Source organism: Lissotriton vulgaris, chromosome 1_1 (genome assembly GCF_964263255.1).
Source record: "Lissotriton vulgaris chromosome 1_1, aLisVul1.2, whole genome shotgun sequence".
Lineage (NCBI taxonomy): Eukaryota > Metazoa > Chordata > Amphibia > Caudata > Salamandridae > Lissotriton > Lissotriton vulgaris.
The window spans coordinates 2,043,148,131-2,043,168,155 of NC_141685.1; the positions used below are offsets into that span (position 1 = coordinate 2,043,148,131).

General features: G+C 43.9%; 1 protein-coding gene across 6 annotated transcripts in view; it reads left to right on the forward strand.

Annotated features, from left to right (window-relative positions):
• Positions 1 to 20,025, forward strand: part of C2CD5 (C2 calcium dependent domain containing 5) — a 915,439-nt gene that overhangs the window by 553,910 nt on the left and 341,504 nt on the right. For all 6 annotated transcript variants that reach the window (XM_086920391.1, XM_086920370.1, XM_086920386.1 and 3 more), the window contains one exon: positions 7,092 to 7,155. In XM_086920391.1, coding sequence (XP_086776517.1) covers positions 7,092 to 7,155 — 64 coding nt within the window. The remainder of the gene's footprint in view (positions 1 to 7,091; positions 7,156 to 20,025) is intronic.

Below are 20,025 nucleotides of genomic sequence, written 5' to 3' on the forward strand. Positions count from 1 at the left end.
CCCCGTACATTCAAGCTCACAATTTTTAAATCCTTACCCATCGCAGCTGAGAGTGGAAGAAAGATCATACATCTGCCCAGGCCCAGTAGAGTCAAAAACAGTGAAGATCTTACACAACCTAGGTGACTGCCAACCCTGCCCAAGAACTGATGCAGAGCCCCAAAATAATCTCCCAAAACCCTGAGTCCCAAGCAACAAAGAACAGCAAAGCAACGAAGACAAAACTGAAAATACATAGGTGTGACAAATGTTTGTCTTGTTGGTCAAGTGTCAGGGGGACGTGGCGCACTCCCTGTCCAAACCATGTAGTACAGAGCAACCACTCTGTATGACGGGGAGCGGTGTTACTACTCACCCTCAGACTGCCCCCTACCTCCGGCACCAACAAGTGAACTCAGATGGCTGCCTAAAATCCTGAAGATCACGGAACATCAGTGTTGTTTGTCACCTGTAGCACCGACGAAAAGCCTTCTAGCAGACTTATCCGGTTTAGAGCTGGGTGGCGATCTCCCAACTCGCTGCCATTCCGAGGGTGGTCGTCGTCGCCGAGTAAGAGGTTTATCCTTCTCAGAGGCCGCGGAGGGCTGTTCCAGACCCAAGATATTATAGGTGTCTTCCAAAGAGCGGATCTGCAGGAGTTTGCCCTGATGCTTGAAGATAAGGCGATTGCCCCAAGAGTAGGGGATGCCTTGTTCATGAAGATGGGTGGTGATGGGTCTGAATTCCCTGTGCTTTACCAATGTGGAGGCTGCTAAATCTTGGTAGAGTGCGGGCATTGCACTGAGTTAAGGTTCTTGCTTTGCGTAGGATTCACTCTTTAAGTTGGAAATCATGCACACAGACAAGGATATCTGGGGGGTGGGGGGACCATTTAGCACCGCGTGGGAGTCCCACCCGCTGAACCCGGTCCATTTGGATCTCTGGATCTTCGTCATCTCCGAAAATCTGATGGAATAGATCGCTAACGTAAGCACAGAGGTCGTCTCCTTCTTTCCAAGGGACCTCCCGAATCCGTATGTTATTACGTCTGGAGTGGTTCTCCAAGTCCCCTGCTTGAGCCTGAAGATCTAGATTCTGCTCCTTGCGACTAATCATCTCCTGTTGAAGCTGGTGCAGATCATCTTTTCTCCCCAGGTCGTGCTCCACCAGAGTCACCACTCGTTCTCCTATGGCATTGACATCACGCCAAACCTCTCATAGGTCTGCTGAAAGCTGGGAGCGCAGTTCCAATATATCCTCCATGATGGCCATGAACAGGTCGACCATAAAAGCCTTGGTTGCTGGCGCTTCATCGTCATCTACATGTGGTGTCTTGGTGTCCGACTGAGAGGCGGAGTGACCTGATGCCTTTTGTAGGAGGTCCCCCAAATGAGTCAAGAGCAGGTATCCCTTCAGACCCGTGAAAATCCGACCCCGTAGGGCAAGCCAGCCAGCAGACAAATCGGAAGAGCGAGCGATGGTAAGTTCTGTGTGGGAGCGCAGATCAGAACCAGACTCTAGATTCCTGAACTGCGCAGATAAGTTGGCTGCCAGCGGGTCGCTAACTCCCTCTCAACTAGGCCTTTTCCACTGTGAGTTCTTGAGCACAGGCTGGGGGATACAGATCGCCAGGGCAAGATTCTAGGCCCAAGGGGGGCCCGGCCTCACTGCCGTCAAGCTGGGGGTAGACACAGCGGGCGCTCAGCTGCGGGCACCGACAGAGTCAAGGGGCAGCCGGAGAAACGATGTGGGGAAGCGTCACAGTCACTGGTCACCCCCTCGCAGCACCGAAAATATGGTGATCAGCAGGGCATTCGGCCCCCCAGGTCTTTTCAGTGGGGCCAGGCACCTCCACAATGCTGTAATGCTGGTCGCAATTTCTGGTGAGGAGACCACCGCACGCCGAGCCACGGGTTGAGGGCAGGCCTCCTGGTCACCGAAGCGCTGCAGGGCTCATCCACCAGGCCTCCAAGGCGGGGGTAGGATCCCAGTGCGGGCCCCACAGGGGGGGGGGGCAATCTCCACACCCGCCGCCACCGAGTATACACTGCCGTAGCGTGGAGTCCAAGATCTTTATCCCGAGCTTCCGGGCCCAGTCACGGCCACTCAACCCCGGGCCGCAGGCCACCCCTCACACACCAGGCCCGCTATCTTCAATCACCACTATCTTCAATCATCTGCGGTCGGCCGCCGCAGCGAAACACAGATCCTCACACCAGCAGGGGGGGTCTCGCAGAAGGAGGCACCCCCACCATACGCCAGAAAGCAGCGCACTCCCTGAATCAGCACCAACGCCGTCCGCCGACTCGCGGACCGAGTCGCTCCCCCTGGATCCGGGCTTTGGATTTGCTGACCCTCCACTCCTAACCTCTACAGCGCTGACGAGCCGTCCGCTCCTCTCGGCAGGGGCACTGGACTGCCAAATAGGCCACCGGGACTCAGCTAGTAGCTGGGCCTGCAGTGATGGCCTCTCGACCGCACTAGCGCCGCACCTCACCGGCCTCAGTCTCCCGATGGCTTGTAGATAGGCCACCTCTGGATGCACAAAATGGTGGTTTTCTCGCAGCACTCCTCTCCGGGCACATGCCGGCGGTCGCTTCACTCCGCTTCACCCTCCGCAAGACCTCTCACCAGGAAGGGTCAGGCTCCCGCCTCCTCGACTTGGCACTCGTGATCACTGTAGCTCCGAGACTCCACTACAGCAGTAACACCTCGCCAGGTCCGCCGGGCTGCAGCAAAGCCGGGGCAGGCCTGCCCAAACAAAACAGGAAAGCCACCAAAGAGCCAACAAAGAGTCTGCCGCCGGCGTCAGGACATCAGCACACACCGTTAAACTCGACGATAAGCTTGTATGTCCGCCAGGGAGGGTGATATATTAATGCTTATGGCTGGCGGCGGCGGAGAGATTGGGAAACACGTCCTATCTCTCCTCCATCTTAGCCACGCCCCTCCTGATTTTATATTTAAAAACAGAACTTTGGACTATAAAATTTCCTGCTGAAAGGCAATATTTCTCTCCATTTGTTCCCATAACTGCGTGTCATGCAGTGTAGTGCTTACCTTCCCTCCGTGTTAAAGAACAGTAGATGTTTCAGCACCCAGGTTAATGTGCTGAATAGCTTAATACATATGTGGTCCCAAAGGCAAGACACATTGTATTACAAATGCTTGTTTAATTCTAGATTTGCTCCCAGCTAATTGATGGTGTATTACATGGAGAGGGCTTGACTTCAGAATGAACTAAAGTACTGTGTATTAATGTTTTTTTTTGCCAATTAGAAGCTATTGTGGGCGTTTTGTATCTTGTTAAGATTGGAAGTTAACGAGTGCGTCTTGCAGATTTAGTGCACGTTTTGCAGTCATGTTGGTGATGGCTGGGAAATACTTGGTTAATGGTCAACAATGCCAAACTTCTCTTTTAACCCATATGTTTGCTATCCCAGATGGGCTATTGTTCCCTTTTTGGGACCTCTTTCCTCACCAGTAGCTAGCATGAGTAAAATCTCTTTGTTTTGTTGACTTTTTTTTTAACATTGCTCAGTTCTTTTTTCCTAAGCCACCTGAAACTGATGTAACAGTATTGCTAACCTTGATGAAATGTGGGTAGGGAAGATGCAAACTATCCTACATCTCTCTATCCTGGGTTGAACTATGCTAGGGAGGGAAATGTTTTCTTATGTTCGTCCCAGTAAAGCACTGAGCAGTGGGTGAAGGGTGGCACTTTAACGTTTGAAAAGATGCAGGGGTTTACATGACGAAGTTGACTACTTTGTGTTCTCTCCCTTTGTTAAATGTCTGTTGCTGGCATATGGATTTTCGTTACAAAAAGAAGGGTAAACCCAAAGGAAAGTCGCTGGGACCTGGGTATGTACAGAAAGTGGGTCCCAGAACAAAAGGACAATAGAATAGGAATAACTTACATCAAAATTAAAGAGAATTATACTCGTATGCTGAATGCCTTGGTCTCCGTCGGTGGATTGACTTCCTGTTTCAGAAGACCGCGATACTACAGACCGCTCCATGGTGACTCGATTTATTAGCCAACACCATTTCTCCTGAATTATTACACCCCATATGTTTTCTACTCTTGATTTGTTTTCCCTGAGCCCACCACCCTTCCCCGTCCTGATGAAGACCCACCTCTAAGGGCCAACCTACCCTACCCTACGCTTATCCGGGGCGAAACATAGACAACCATCTCCTTTACCAACTTCTATCCCTAGCACGAATTGTACTGCTGACTCCAGAAGTTTGGTTGTTTGGAATCTCATGATCATTTGATGTACCAATGCCTGGCTCTCGTTTGAAGCCATCTTTGATGTTTCCTATTGTTTTAAAGTAAGTAGGCTTGACCTGCATCATGTTCCTCACCTTGCACTACCCCCTACCACCTCCACTTTCCCCCCATCTCCCTTCCTCTATCATTGGGCACTACTATTTGTAAATTTATGAACTAATGCAATGTACTTTAATATGAGTGTGAGTATCTTGTGATTTAAACAACAATGTACTCTGAAGTCGAATAATTCTCTTTATTTTTGATGTAAGTTATTCCTATTCTATTGTCCTTTTGTTCTGGGACCCCACTTTCTGTACTATGGCATATGGATTTTGTCAGCTGCTTGATCTCACCTCTTTAGATTGCTTTTCATGATGAATCCGCCTTTCTCTTCTTTCATTAGGGCTTTGATTGTGGTGCATGGAGGATTGATCTGTCCTAAACATTTGTTTTCTGCTTCTCTCAACTAGTGCTGCAGGAGGGAGAGGTGGGTGTTTTGGCTATCTAACCACCCTGCTAGAACCATTCAAAGGTGATTGCCCCTCCTCTGCAAATTCTGGGAGAGGATTATGATTGCCATCTTCTCAGGCTGGGATGTTCACTGTCTCCTCAGCTGAGGAGAGATAGGCATGATCCTTTGTCATATCTTGTGATTCGATGTCGGCTATGTTAGCTTCTACATTGAATCAGCAGATTCTCACGGACACTGATGTCCTTGAAAACGATCCTTGGTATTCTGAGATTTTCGTCACCGAGTGCCTAGAACATCAACCATGAACTAGAGTGGCGGTGGCACTAAACTCAGAAGATTACAAGACTGAGTCTTTGCAGGGGTTGAGGAGAAGAAATGTCGGCCCATTTGTTAAATGTGACCGAGAGGAGCTACTGATCTGTACTTCGTTGAGATCTGTGCTTCCTGATCCCCCCCATGAAACACTCTTAAACATGCTCCTTCTCTGTGTACTATGCTTCTTTAGGGCAATTTTAGGCAAATGCCACACCTTTCAGTTGTGTGGGAAGCTGCATGGCAGACCATGCACATATTAGCACTATACTTCCCTAAACTTTTTACGATCAAGGATGAGCATTTCCTCAATAGAGGTAGCATAGTGACTGGTAAATAGCTAAGGAGACACCTTAGAGAAAATGGCGGACCAAATCCTACCTAGAGAAAAAACGAGCCCGTCTCCCTAAAAAGTATATTTCAATTCAGAAAACATATTTGAAAGCTAGCAGTGTCCAAGGATTTGTTTCTTAACGAACAAAAATAAAACTAAGCTCCTCACAGTCTCGGATATGGATAAAGGGGCAGGTGCTGCTTCTGAAATGCTCAAAAAGGCCGAGCTGATTTTTTAAATTCTTATTGCGGTCTATGCAGGCAGGGTCATTTCCTGCTTTACTTTTCTTTTGCCATGCTGCTTTTTGTTGAGTGATTTCAGTTTAATGTAAGTTATTTGACTAATGATGATTAATTGATTAATTTTCTATTTAAACAATAATAATATTAAAATAAAGACAAACCATGTTGCCTTCTAGTGGGTGGTTTTTTGTTTTAAATTCATTTCAATATCAAAATGTATGTATTTAAAAAATGTATTACGAAATCATTTGCATGCTTAGCGATATTCTATTGCAGCAATTCAAAGTGAATCCCAAGACATAGAGGGTTCATTCATTTTGCTGCCCTGGGGTTTTCTTAAAGGCTTTTTAGTTGTCCCAGGTGCTGCTCACAAAACGTTGTCATTTTCATTACCAGCCAAAAGAATTTTTATTATACTCTATCAAAAAGATTTTAAGAAGCTAGAGTGGTCAGATGGAGTTTTTTATTTCTCCTTAGCCAAATCTGTAAAAGACACCGCTAACTATAGGCCTCATTCTGAGGGCTTCTGAATCTCATCTTGCAATTCTGACCCTGTGAATAACTAATACAAAGTGTACCAATAACTCTTGGGGATCAACAAGTTCAGGTCTGATTTCCATTGTTCTTCCAGCCCAAGTACCAGATTTTTACCCTAAGGATTTAGCTGCTGCAATTGGGTCAAACTAAATGGATCCATGGTATTCTTTAAGGTCTTGTAGATCCAGGGGGTCTGGTAACTGTTGAATTAAGTGGGACTTCTTAATAACTTTTTTGGCTGCAGTGTTTCTCTTTCGGTTTAAACTCTAGTGTTTCAGAATGAATTAATGGATTACTGAATAGGACTTCTATTCTGTGGTAACATGGAAACTTTCAATTATTTATGAACAAAAAAAAGCAGTAAGACCCCCAATCACTTTGGTGCTTCTCCTCCTTTAAAAGTATAATGCTTTGTGTTCTTGCTACATCTCTGGGAAGCAAAAGTAGTTTGACATTTAATTAAAACATTTGTTAAGTAGTGAGTTTGTTCTTGGAGCAATATTTGTAAAAATTCAAGAGGCTGTCTCATCCGGCCCTGCAACTATTTCATTTTTTAGGTTATTGGTTCGGATCATCACCTCTCCCTTTCTGATGGTTGCTCTCCAATGAGTCTATCATATCACTTGATAAATAAGGCCTCACTTTGCTGTCAATTCTGTTGACTAATATGAGCTTTCTTGTACAGGATAAGTCCCCATTTCATCAGCTACTGGTAATCAATACAACATTTCTTCCTGTGTGGTAGGGATTATATTTGCATGCCGTTTTAGCCTCTATTGACTTTTAGTGAACAATGTGAAAGCTGTTTAGCTCACACATATTGTTAAATAGGGACAGTGACCCTAAGCAGAGAATCTTTCTTTTACTGTGTTCCTTGTTTTTGTTATTTGAATATGTTTTGACCTTGATATCAATTGGTACTGTGGCTTCTTTTAGATTGATGATGCCGATGCCATGGAAGATATACATGCACTGTTGACAGATATCCCACCACCTCCAGGTACGCCTACAGATTCTCATCTCTCTTCTCCCTCTTCGCATGTATTTTTGTGAAGTGTAGGTTGCTTCATTCTAGAATAAAAAAAATGACATTTTCCTCAAACTAGGCCATCCTACTAAGTTATGTGATTGTCAGTCTCTGTATGCTGATAACTTTACTGTGCATTAAAGCATATATATGACTTTGATGATGGACGTAAATGATTTTTTCTGTCAGTTTCTGTTATATCTGTTCCTCTTCATTATTGGTAAATTATTATCATTTAAAAACCTCACCTTGTCACTAATATGCATTTAAGTTAAGGTTTATGAACCTGGATGCATGAGGTCTCTATATCACTATCTTGTCTTTCTATATGCCTGTGGCAATGGATACACTTTTGAGGGTCTGTATCAAGTCAAATTATGCATGTCCTATTAACCATGAAGACTGCTTGGAATACAAATGTGTGCTAATTTAGTTATCTACTCACAATTTGTTTGTCCATGTTTTGGTCCTAGTACTATTGCTTTAAAAATACAATTCAAAAAGTAGCATAGTAGTTATATTTTCTATTGTGACTTTTTGGAATTTAAAATACTCTGCACTGTTTACTCATGGGACATTATAGATGTAATAGGTTTTAGCAGCATGAATCTTTCATGTACTTTGTATTTTGCAAACACATAGTGGTTTGTTCCGCAAAGGAAGATGGTGTTTTGAATATCAAATTCTAAACTGGAAAAGTGAAGAATATTTGACAACATGTAGTGGGCAGCAAGATTGCGTGTATGCTCTCCGGCTATGATCTAGCTGGATAATGGATCTTAAAGCTTTGAGGAGCTGAAGCAGGACTCTATTCAAACATCGATTTGCCTGGCTGTGGAAGATGGCAATTTTAACTAATTCAGTATTGCATCAACTACTTGCCTTTAGACAACGAAGAGAAGAATGTAGCAGTTCTATGTTGTTTTCACAACTTGTGGGATAACTAGAAGAGAGTCCGTGATAGGAATGAAGATGATCCTGGGTACAAATGGATGTTGCCTATTTAGTATACTATTTAAAGAATAGCATTGCATACTTTGATGCATTCTGAAGTGATTTGCTACCCTATCCTATCGCAGGAGTGGTATAAAAAAAGTCTTTAGAAGACTGTCATAACCACAGAGGCAAGTACATCTAAATGAAAAATAATGCAGATGGTTAAAGCTCTTGCAACTACACACAGCGCCGTCGACTCTGCAACAGCCTAGGGAGTCAATGCTGTCAATCTCTGCATTGCCAGCTGCCTGCCATTGTTGCTTATGTCTCTGAGTTAAATGCAGTCCCACATTGCTCCTGACCCCACTGACACTGATTGTACAGTTCACTTGCCATCGGCACGTCTGACTTAGGCCTGCTGTAGGCCAATATCAGGCCTCTTTGTGATCACTCCATCTCTTCTCTGGAAGCACATTTCACAAGGCCTCCTGAACTCCCCCTGCAGATGTAATCAGGCAGTCTGGCACAGCCAGGCATGTGACCAGCATTGTGACTAGTACTCCTATTCGCCATTAATCCATTGTTAACGCCCATCACTCAGGTAATCCCAGAGCTAGCATGCTCATGCACTCTTTATTTCGCCATACCACTGACTCATACCACTGGCCCTACCACTATAAACCTAGCTGAGGAGTGCCAGCTGATAAGGCCTCTACTCTAGGACTAACAATACCTCAACTCGCAACCAAGCTCTTACATACATTTGCCTGGTTTCATTTACTTGGCTGATGGTTGGTTGGTTTAGTTACACAGTTCTAGAACCAATTACTAACCTATATTAACACCACACCATTGAAGTAGTAAATCTTGCCTGAGCTACTCCGCCAATAGAATTTGCCAATTCCGCTCTTATATGCTCTCGAGACCTCTCAGTAAGAAGGGCCAATCCAATGTTAAAACTAAGAACCACATTCGCTTGCCGATTATAAGTGGTGTGTTGTCTTGTCAGTCCTCACCATGCTTCCAGCAGTTGGTCCTACAACCTGCATAAATATAGGTCTCTACTGTTGGTCACTCCCTAATAATTGCTAGCCACATCCAGTAACCCGCACAACAGCCAATCAGTCGCTCAGCAGCCTTTCTCATACAAAGTGAAAAAGTCTACCATGGTGTAGGGCTCAAAGCCTACAGTTTTTCAGCACAATTCTGACGCTCCAAGCCTCAATTGATTCCCCCCTAATTACAACAACCATGCCTTTGGCTATGGCAGGCTCCATAAACAAAGACAGACACTTTACAAATAACAGAGAGCACAAACCAGGGCATAAAACATGCAAAACCATTTCACCAGCCCTAGAATCTGCGATAAAAGGAAGACCTGAACAGGCAGCAAATGTGGACATTATTTTGGAGAATCTAAACGCTCTACATAAAATAACAAGCTCAACCAAAATAAATATGGACAACCCGCAAGCGGATATGCAAGAACTCAAAAGAGAACAGCAAAACAATACTAAGGGTAAATGAGGCTGAGAACAGAGTTAGCAGTGTTGAAGATCAATCTAACTTCTCAAAAAAAAAAACTACAAAGAAATGAAAAAAAGATAACATTTCTAGAACAAATTTAAACCTAGAAGACCGAAGTCGATAGAAAATGAATATGACTCTTGCATGTCCTTTCTACAATCCGGGATACCACAAGTTCGAAAAATGGACTTTAAAAGAGAATTTGAAATTGAAGGAGCTCATAGAGTCCCATGTAGACCATCACAATTTCTAAAGATGACCCGTCCTATGAACCTCAGTTCTCGGAGATATGAACATACTGAGAAAATCCTGAACCAAAAAGGATTCCCCTAAAACACTAACCTGGAAAGGCCCAAAAAATGTAATATCTCAGGACTACGCGGAAAGGATTTTTGGCTCAAAGGATCAGATTGAAATCAATGGACTACTTTTCACTCGTAGCACCCGCTAAACTGAGAATTTTGAGAAATTGGAAAGCCTACTAATTTAAGAAGCCTAAAGAACTTGAAATATTCTTGGATGACTGAATGCAACAAAAGATGGACACAGAACGCTTTCTTCACATAACTTAGATATGTTTCTTCTCATATGTCACTCTCTCTCACCTGTCCAAAGTGACTCACTTTAGTTGCCACATGATTGTGTTCTAATCCTACTATCGAAATTAATACACTAATCCACTCCTTCTGCAAACAGCAGTCCTCGACAAGATGTATGTAATCACTGGTGTACGTAAGTATACTAATCTTGTTGGCATACATATATTAATTGTCGTCCTTTGACTTTTCCCTTTTCATTACTGACCAAATTACAACTAACAAATAATGACACATAACGAGCACCGCCACCTATCACTCCATCCAATTAATCTTTTGACAACCAAGCACTTAATTGTTTTGTGTTGCAGTCTTGTTAGATACAGCCAACACACCTGTTTATTTCAGCAACACACTCCAAATTGTTACCCCTTGTGCCTGATTCAGGTACATTGCTCAACCTACGACTCAAACATACCACAGCTTATACTTAAAGTCAGCTCATAAATATTATTTAAGTTGTTGTATAAATAGATACAGCCATTCACTAGCAGTATGATATTGATATGATGGGACATGTTATTTGTTATAGAAAAGTACGTCCAATATACATTTTTAAAGTTGCACAATACACAAGAATAACACACACAGAAAACATAACCTGCAGTATATTATCATACATATTTAAGTTAGTTTCACTATGCCCTTATATTGTGTGATATAATATCTATTAAGATAAATGATTACATATCATATTTTTTGCTCTAATACTTTGGTTAAGACAAATGTTTGTGTACCACGTTGGCAAAAGATTTTTAATATTATAACATTAAGTAAATGTTGTAGTTTTGTTCTCATAGTGGTACATTCCGTCCACCCCTCCCCTGACCTTTAGATTCCCCCTCTAGAGCTCACCTTAAAATGTTGGTGCCCTCAGACTGTTGTTGGAGAGTGGATGGTCAATAAAGAAGCACTCGAAGGGCACTTTGGGCGCAGCATCACGAAACAGAGAATCAGGGCGACATTCTGGTTCCCCAAGATAGACGCCATGACTGAACAACAAGTCAAAGACTGTGTAAGCTGCGCGAAGAGCGACAAGTCTAAAACCTTGTGCAAGGCACCCCTGTCCAGATACTGATCAAACCATGGAATAAGCTAGCCAAGGACATCATAGGACCCATGGACAACCTGGGTATCCAGAGGCGATTTATGCTCGTCCTAATTGACTACACCTCACATTGGATCACCCAGAAGTTTGTGCATTGCGTCAGCACCAACACCGTGTTGGAACTCCTCGGAGATGTATTTTCAAAGAAGGGCATAACCTCTACCCTTATCAAGGACAACGGGTCCAGTTCACCTCGCAGGCAATGAAGGAATTTCTAGACAACATGAACATAAAATATGAATTGACTGCACTGTATTGCCCAAAAGCCAATGGCCTAGTTGAACGAGCTAACAGGATGATCAAAGAACATATTCAATTGGCTGTGGCCAACGGTCATGACGTAGAGCACCACCTACGGAACTGTTTATGGGCATATCCCACCTCCCCGAACCTGGTTTCTGGTATCTCCCCTTTCGTCTCACTCCGCAGGAGAGAACCAAATTCAACCCTAGTTGGCTGAAGGGAGGCAGGGAGGCAATCCCCGACTGGGAATAAGGTACTAGGAAAGTGGTTTCTCATCAAACCAATTACAAAGAATGGTATGATCAGAAGCACGGGGTAAAAACACCAGTCTGGGAAGCTGGTGATGTGGTACAAGTCAGGAGAAACACGAAAGACTGGCACACCTACAGTACATTTTACCCTCCTTGCCGCATTGCAAAAGCTCTAAACAATTTTGTCAAACTCGACAATGGGCAATGGTGGAGCTGTGACAAAATTGAAAGATCTGAAATGTGACCTACTGTTCTTTTTATAATTCTGTTAAGATTTCACATGTAGAATTGTGAGTGACACCACTTTCCCTGTCTCATTATATCCACCTGTTGCATATCTAAGGACTTCGTCACCTCCGTTCATTGTATAGGAAGGGAGGTGTGTTGTAGTTTTGTTCTCATGTTGGTACATTCCCTCCACCCTTCGCCTGCCCTGATGTTTGGATTACCCCTCTAGAGCTGACCCTTAGAATGTTGGGGCCCTCAGGCTGTTGCTGGAGAGTGGATGGTCAATAAAGAAGTACGCTCTGACGAACTCTCCTGTCGTCATTTCTTTATTTCAACAGTAATGTTATACAGACAAATGTTATAAGGACAACTTAGTTGTAGTATATTTTCTTGTGTAACTTGATACAGTTATGTCGCAAATGTGATTCAGTATAATCAAGAAGGAGCGAAGGAGAAGCAATGGTCCATTCGGCTTCCAGGCAAAGATACAAATAGTCAAAAGAGGTGGGAGAATGGACCACTTGTCCTGAGTACCAGGGTCATGTTTTTTGTTCTGTAAAAACCCTCATTCACATACACAAGATACGGCGGTATATCTTGGTTCTCCGCCTTTAACTAACGTGACAGCATCATCATCAGGTTTATTCTGAGAATTTGCTGACCTCCACCTGGAGTAAGACCAACTGGTGTTACAGTAGGGTCCAGAAATTAGGAGTGAAAGGAGGGAAGGCGTCCTTGTGAGGTGAGTGTAAAATTCCCTGCGCCACCTTGTCGGTAGATTATTTAATGAATTAGGTGGTGTGAGAAAGTAAAAACAGAGGTGCGTGCGTAGATAAAGTCACCAATCTACCGCACTGATGGTGGTCGACATGTTTCAGCCCCGTGTTTCATCTAGAGGCTTTCTTCAGGACTGGTGGATTCATAGTTGCGCGTTGTGGCGACTACTATGGGTGGTTAACTTACCACTTCATTTTTTGTAGAGTCAGGTTAGTTGTACCTGTGACTCTTTCATCCCAGATTCAGGCTTCCTCGAGGGGCCGGTAGGCTGAGAGGACCTACTCCAGAAGGAGAGAAAGGGTTAGATATCCTTACTTATTGGCAGTGTATCGGACAAGCGTATCTCGCGCCTCTCATCGATGTGTGCTCGATCTGGACTTGTGCTGGCTCTGTTCACGGCACCCGAAGGAATACCTATTGAAAACCGTCCCTACAAAGTTGCCGCCTATGCAGACAATGGCCTCAAATTCTCACGAAGCCGAAAATGATATTTCTGCAATCTTCTCAGCGATAAATTTCTACATGCGGATTTCGGGTTACACCCTGAACCTTGAACAATCGTACTCTTCCGTCATGCGAGAACAATGCTAAATTACACTGGCATTCCTCCTAGGTCAAATTCCGCAGTATGCACTTTAAAAATAAAATAAAGGAAGGATGTGCATTTTGTTTCATGCAGGAACAGGGGGCCCACTATGTGCCCCTCTGTCTTCACCCCCTTGCGCAGAAGCACCAAGCACCCTGTAGAGCCCCCTTAGTTTCCTCACGCTACACTTTCATGGGAGGGCTCATGGCATGAAAACTGTGGCAGTGAGGAAACTTGTAATATGCTTGGCGGTGCCGCCGGGCACCGCTAGCATATTGCGGCCTTAGACTACTGCAAGACTGCCAAGGGATCCCTGGCGGTAGCAGCGGTATCATGGGAGTCCAACCGCCAAAGTCGTAATACAGCGGTCAGACCATCAGTGTTGCGATAGCCTCACCGCCACCGCGGGTTTGGCTGTCCATAGGACCGACCAAACTCGTAAATAGTCCCTTAGTAATTTCAGCCTTCCAATCTGAATTATCAACAAACATCGACATCCTTAGTAATGGCACTCAAGACCTTTTGGAACAAAGACATGAGGTTCGCAGCTTGTGTTGTAGATCCTTTGCTTCGCTGCCTCCTACAATCTAGTGTTGGGTTCCGAATATTACAACCTATTTTTCTATTTTGGAATGACTCGTGACCACTTTCCTGACATTCAAAATGCATCAGGATGAGGACTCCAACCAAAGACTCCACTTTTTTTTCTGCCATAGGTTTCAGAACAGAAATTATTTGGTCTACTCGACTCTTAACCCCTTGGTGGTAATTCCGCCGCGGCGCTGGGGGGCATGGGGGTCGCCCGGCTCCGTCGCCATGCTTGTGACAGAACCACTCCATCAAGAGCCACGGGTGGGCTGTGCTTATGACTGAGTGATTCCGTCACAACTCCGTCCACTCACGAATTCGCCCGCACAGATCAGTGCCATGTGGGCAGAGCGGCCGCGGCATGACGGAACCAGCCCGTGGCTCGTGACAGAGTGGTTCCGTCACAAGCATGGAAGGGGTTAAAAATAGTACAGTGGTTGGGACGTGGAACCTGGCTGGAGAGCATTGATCGAAGGATCATCATATCGAACCTCAACCTTATGTTGCAAACAGTAGTCTACTCGCATTCCAGGTTGTATGAGAATAACTTGAAGGGGAGCCGATGGCAAACACTCCATTTAAATTTTTGCCTCAGGGTCATGCAAAGTTGGCATCCGGGTCATATTATGTGCTTCTCTGAGATCATAATAAGTGAAGTTGTACAGTATCTCAACTCTTTCGATGTAAAAAGACCATTTGATTGCATGACGATAATAGGTGGGCTCTCTCCACTGCTATGGAGTTGAGGGAAATGTGAGAGTTGGCTTTTGGGACATACAAGGAGTTTGAAAGCGATACTAGCGCCTGGGCGGTCAGCATATGCAATACAGTGTCAGGACAGGCCCACACTCCTCTCCTTTTTTCAAACATCAACCACTCAGCCCCTTTATTGAAGAATATATATATAAATAAATTAACATTCTTTTTTTTTTTCCTAGCACCTTGAGGTGGGCAGATTGATGCCAAGACTGCCCTCCTTCCACCCATTCCATTATTTAAACGAATAGTTAAGACCCCTGCTTCCTCAGAGTGGTAAAACTAGAGGTAAATCCCCCAATATCTGTACCGCAGAGGGGGAATAGAAAGACTAGGCGCAGGGCGAGAGTGGCGACCACACCAATGGTAGGATGGGCTAGTCCGTACCCAATCCTTTATTTATGTATTTTTCCTGAAGTCGAGTTGACAGCTTGGGGGTATATCCCCCAGTATGCTTCCCAGGATGAAAGACTGTCTAGGGGTGCACATCTGTGCCAGACAGGACTGTCTCTAACTATTTTTTTCTTAAACGTTTCTTGGGGTCTAGTGGGCCTTTTGGCCCCCAAGTGCATGGAATTTAGGGGGGAACGCCTCGAACTGCCTACCCTATGGGGCAAGAAAGACTGTCTACTTCTTCAGGGGGCAATGGGACAACCTGATGCCAGACGGAAAAGCCCTAAACCATTGTTTCATTTATTTAAATATTTCCCTTGTGCCCAGTAAGTGGGGCAGGCAAATTGGAAATAAACCTCTCAGTCACCCCTTCTCATTCTCTGCAAAACAGAGGTAGTGCAGGAGACATGAGTGACATGTCCAGTCCGCTAAAGGGGTTAAGTTGATATAATTTATACCACACCTTGAAGACAGTCCTTACAAGGCAGGAATGGAAGTGGGTGGGAGGACACATGGCATACATTTAGCTTTGACTAAGACATTGGATATAATCCAACCTTGATGGAAAGGGCACTCGCCCAATAGACATGGCATTAATGAGCATAATTTCAAGTAACCTCAAGGCATTTACATGGGCACCACATCCCAACAACCTTGCCATTGGAAAAATCTACATCTCTTATCATTTGATACCAAGATGAGACAGCATTAATAAGTAAGACCAGCTGCCCAACTGCCCCGCTGAAATCTCCATTGAGATAACCAATAACTAGGTGGTGGGATCCAATAAGAGAGAAAAACATGGAGAGAAAGTGTAAATGACCAGTAATGCAAATGAACAGAGAACGGGCACACATAGCTGACCAGTAGAGGCCCACTGTCTCTGAATCAGAGACTCAGAAAGCTCAAAGTAATTAGGAGTATAGTCATAGTTATACAAGCTGAGGCAGAGGTTCATGTGACCCTACCCTCATGGGAACACCCTGTCTGTGGGCCAGTCCATAAAGAGGCTCCCAATAGCCAAACACCAAGATGCCTTCGGAAACTGTGATAGTCACATTATATAAAACTGTGGTTAAACCTGTGGATTGAGACTAGAAAAGTACTATCAGACCCCTTAAGTGATCAACAATATCAAGAGGACCCTATAGTGGCCACTACTACAGACAATTCTGCATTTTAACATGCCATGTCCACTAAAAGAGAGGTAACATCTATTGATTCTGAGGATGTATATTATGTACATCTGAGAGAGATTTCATAACTTTTATGGAAAGGTATATTTGTGAAATGATGTCACTTATGACATTGCTGAAGATAATAAAAAGCAACTATGTTTAGACGCAATAGCACAGAAGGAAAAGATGATCTTTACTCGCAATACGGGGCAGCACCTGATGCATGGCATAAATACAGATAGCAATTGAAAAGTGTCGCACAAGAAAAATAAATCTAGTCAAAGGTTGTCCAGTTTTCTTCCAATGAATATGACCTGACCGTTTTCTCCGAACGATTGCATGTTTTAAAATATGTCCTGTTATGGACTCACGCTACTTGTCAACAGACGAGTGAGGTTCGACACAAATTTAAAATAATCCTACACTCTAAGCCTAATGGAAGCATGACAACAGCATAACATATTTTGTTTATCACAGGCAGCCTTCATAAGATGGCCATACATTCCAGAGTGCATTCTTATCCTTTTTTTACCTCTATCAGTGATAACAAAACTGGTAAAAGTCCAGAGTAGCTGAAGGCTAAACCTTTGCACATGCACAAAGGTCTAATTCTCTACTTACTACAACTTAGTTTCCAACCACATTCTTTCTTTCTTCTGATGAGAGGAAGCATATAATGTGCCCACAAATATTTTTTCAAAAACGGACGCATGACTGCAGATCTAATGGGTGTTTGCTACTCTGATAAACTCCTTAGTGGCCACTTCTCTTTCACATGAAACCATGCTGCATAGATCGTATATCTTGTGTTTAAAGGATGAGGTTTAATTTTGTTCCATTTTGTTTTTGTGTTCAATGAACAAGCATGTGCTCTATCAACAAAATGAGTAAAAATGTTTTCATTCCCTGTCACGATGCTATGAGTCCCCAGTAATTCTGTGCATAGTAGTAAGTAGTATAAGCAGGCCTAAAGACAAGCAACTGTTATGATTAGTAACAACCCATCCTTACCGCAGCCTTTCCTCCAGCCAGAGTTGTTTTAGGATTTTGGGGAAAGGGAAACTAACTTTTAACAGAGAGGCAGCAAAAGAGAAAAATCTTTTTTCCAGACCTTGTACCATTTTTGTCCTAAAAATATAGTCTTCGATGAGCCCCTCTAAAAGTGCTTCTGTTTTCTGCACCCCAATGCATCAATACATTTCTGAACAAGTACTTATCAGTGGTTTGTCCATCACGGTTTCCAACAGCTACTGTCTCATCAGAGACATCACATTAAGTAGCCTATTTGTCAGCGGAGTATTTGCAACTATGCTTGGCTCTGGCTTCATCATACATGGTCTTGCCCCTTACTCAAAAAAACGTTTTTGCATATGGCATGAAGCAGACCGTGTTGATAACTATCTTTACAAACTCTGGAACTCTCCATGTCTCAAATACCTTGCTTAATAACATTTCTGGTGAACTTCCAACCCAGTTCTCCTGGCAAACTTCACCAAAGATGTGTGCCGAAATGTGAGGAGTAAAGAGGAGAGAAAGAAAACTGCACAGTATATGAAGAAAAGTATATAAAAGATGCTTAAGCAGTGGGGAATCACATCGCTTACCTTTAGGTGGACAAGTAGGAGTGGCAATATTGTGGAGCTAGCTGCAGGGATGAGTAGGATCACACAACTACAGAAATGCCCGCCTAAGTACCGACCAATTCTTACACTGAACTCATAAAAAGCCACATTTTGATGCAGGATTTGTAGACTTTCCTGCCAGCTTCTCCTTACCCATCGCCTCCACAGACACTATTAGCAGCTGGATAGTTCTATAACAATCCTAAATGTACAGTATTGAGAAAACGGGGGGAGCAGAGGATGAAGTACCAAATAATCGGGAAGATGAATGGTGGAATTACATCACCCAGAAGAGGTTCAAAGTACTTCCAACCATCAGACTGGCCATTGGATATCATTTCTAGATTACACAAGCTGGAATAGGGCTTCCAAAGGATTTGACCTGACAGTAACATCAAAGGAGTAAGATTTCTTCCTGTAAGGTATTCAAGAACATCCAAGGAAAATGGTCAGACTTCCAACTTGATGATTATTTGGAAAGAGAGGAAGCCCAGTATCTTTCTGTTTCATGGTTGAAAACTCTGTTCTTGAGCCACAGATTCCTCATACACCAACTCTCCAAACCGAGAAGACCATAAAATGGACATTTTCGGGAAAAGATCTTGACCCTGCTCCCCATGGGAACTGTCCAGCCTGAACTGCCAGGCCAGGTCCTCCCTGTGCCAGGAACCAGCATCCTGGGACTGGTTTCGGGGTATCACCCCTCATCAGCCAGGCTAGCTTGAATCCGGTGGCATAGAATGCACTCGACCCATGTCTTGGTACAGATGCACAAAAATGGAGTGCTCGATAACTTAATAGAAAACTTTATTGCATGATTTAAAAAACCTTTGCAAGTTACAAAAGATTAAAATGCACGTATTAAAAAGAAAGTGGAATCCCAATTCCTTATTGTAAAAGACCCCCCCCTCCCCGAATTGTCCGAGGTCTCTAGTAGCTGCCCTGCTGCCAAAGCATTGGAGGCAGCCCTTTTGGGGCTATTGTGATCTTGTCCAAGTTTAAAGAATTTTGAGTCCCGGAGTAGTCCAGCCTGGGTACACGGCCCCTTTAGTCAGTTAGTGTGATGACTCTAACAGTTTATCCTTTTCTGGATGTCTGCAGGGAGGATTTGCCAGTTATTTTGCTAATGAAGGATGCTGTTCATGGATCCCCTCCCCTAGTGTTTTTACAGCACGATCCATAAACCTTACTAGTGCACAGTTTAAATTGGTGTTCCGTGGGCGGCTCTGCATGATCTGACCTCATTGATGTTCCAGCCTTTACGTAAAAGGGACCGTCTTTCCTTCAACAGGTTTGGACAAAGGCATAGGATATGTATTATGTCTTCCCTATGATTTCCACAAAGTCGACAATGTTCCTGGCCATGGTCTCTTTCCCTTTTAGGCAGATGACACAACAAGTTGATCACTCCCATTCTCAATTTTAAAAAACTTAATTTGGTGCGTGCAGTAAACGTCAGGGTTAAATACCTCTGAGGCGCCAGCTGGACGTATGATAACGGGGTCATCCAGCCGTGGCTTCTTCTTGCTAGACGTGCCTTATCTTCCAGTGAGGAGAGTTTTTTTACGCTTATTTTTGCTAGCCTTTTAAATTTTTTATGGCTGGTTTGTAGGTTCCAAACTTCGTTCAAGCCTAGAGTTTTTAGACCTCTTGCCCAGTATTCATGCCTTGCTCGCCATAGTTTTGTATTCAGGCAGAACCATAGGTGTTGCGCTAGGCTGCCTTCCTTTGACAACCTCAGTTTGTGACAGAACATTAAGAAACTCAAAATTCTGGCCAGTGATTGATTACAAATGCCCAGTTCCAGCCTAATTTGGGCTGGTGACGTTTGTGTTGGTAACTTGAACACTGTTCTATAGATTTTTGCAATGATTTTGTCTAATTGGCCGCTATCCAATCCTTTTAACACTGGTCTTCCATATGTTAATGTAGGAATTACTTTTGCCTGTGCTGCCTACAATGTTGGAGCGCATGTTGGGCCGAGTAGCTTCTTGTGGATAGAGCTGATTGTAAAAGCTAGCGCTGCTCCCTTATTTTTTTGTTCTTCTAAGTGG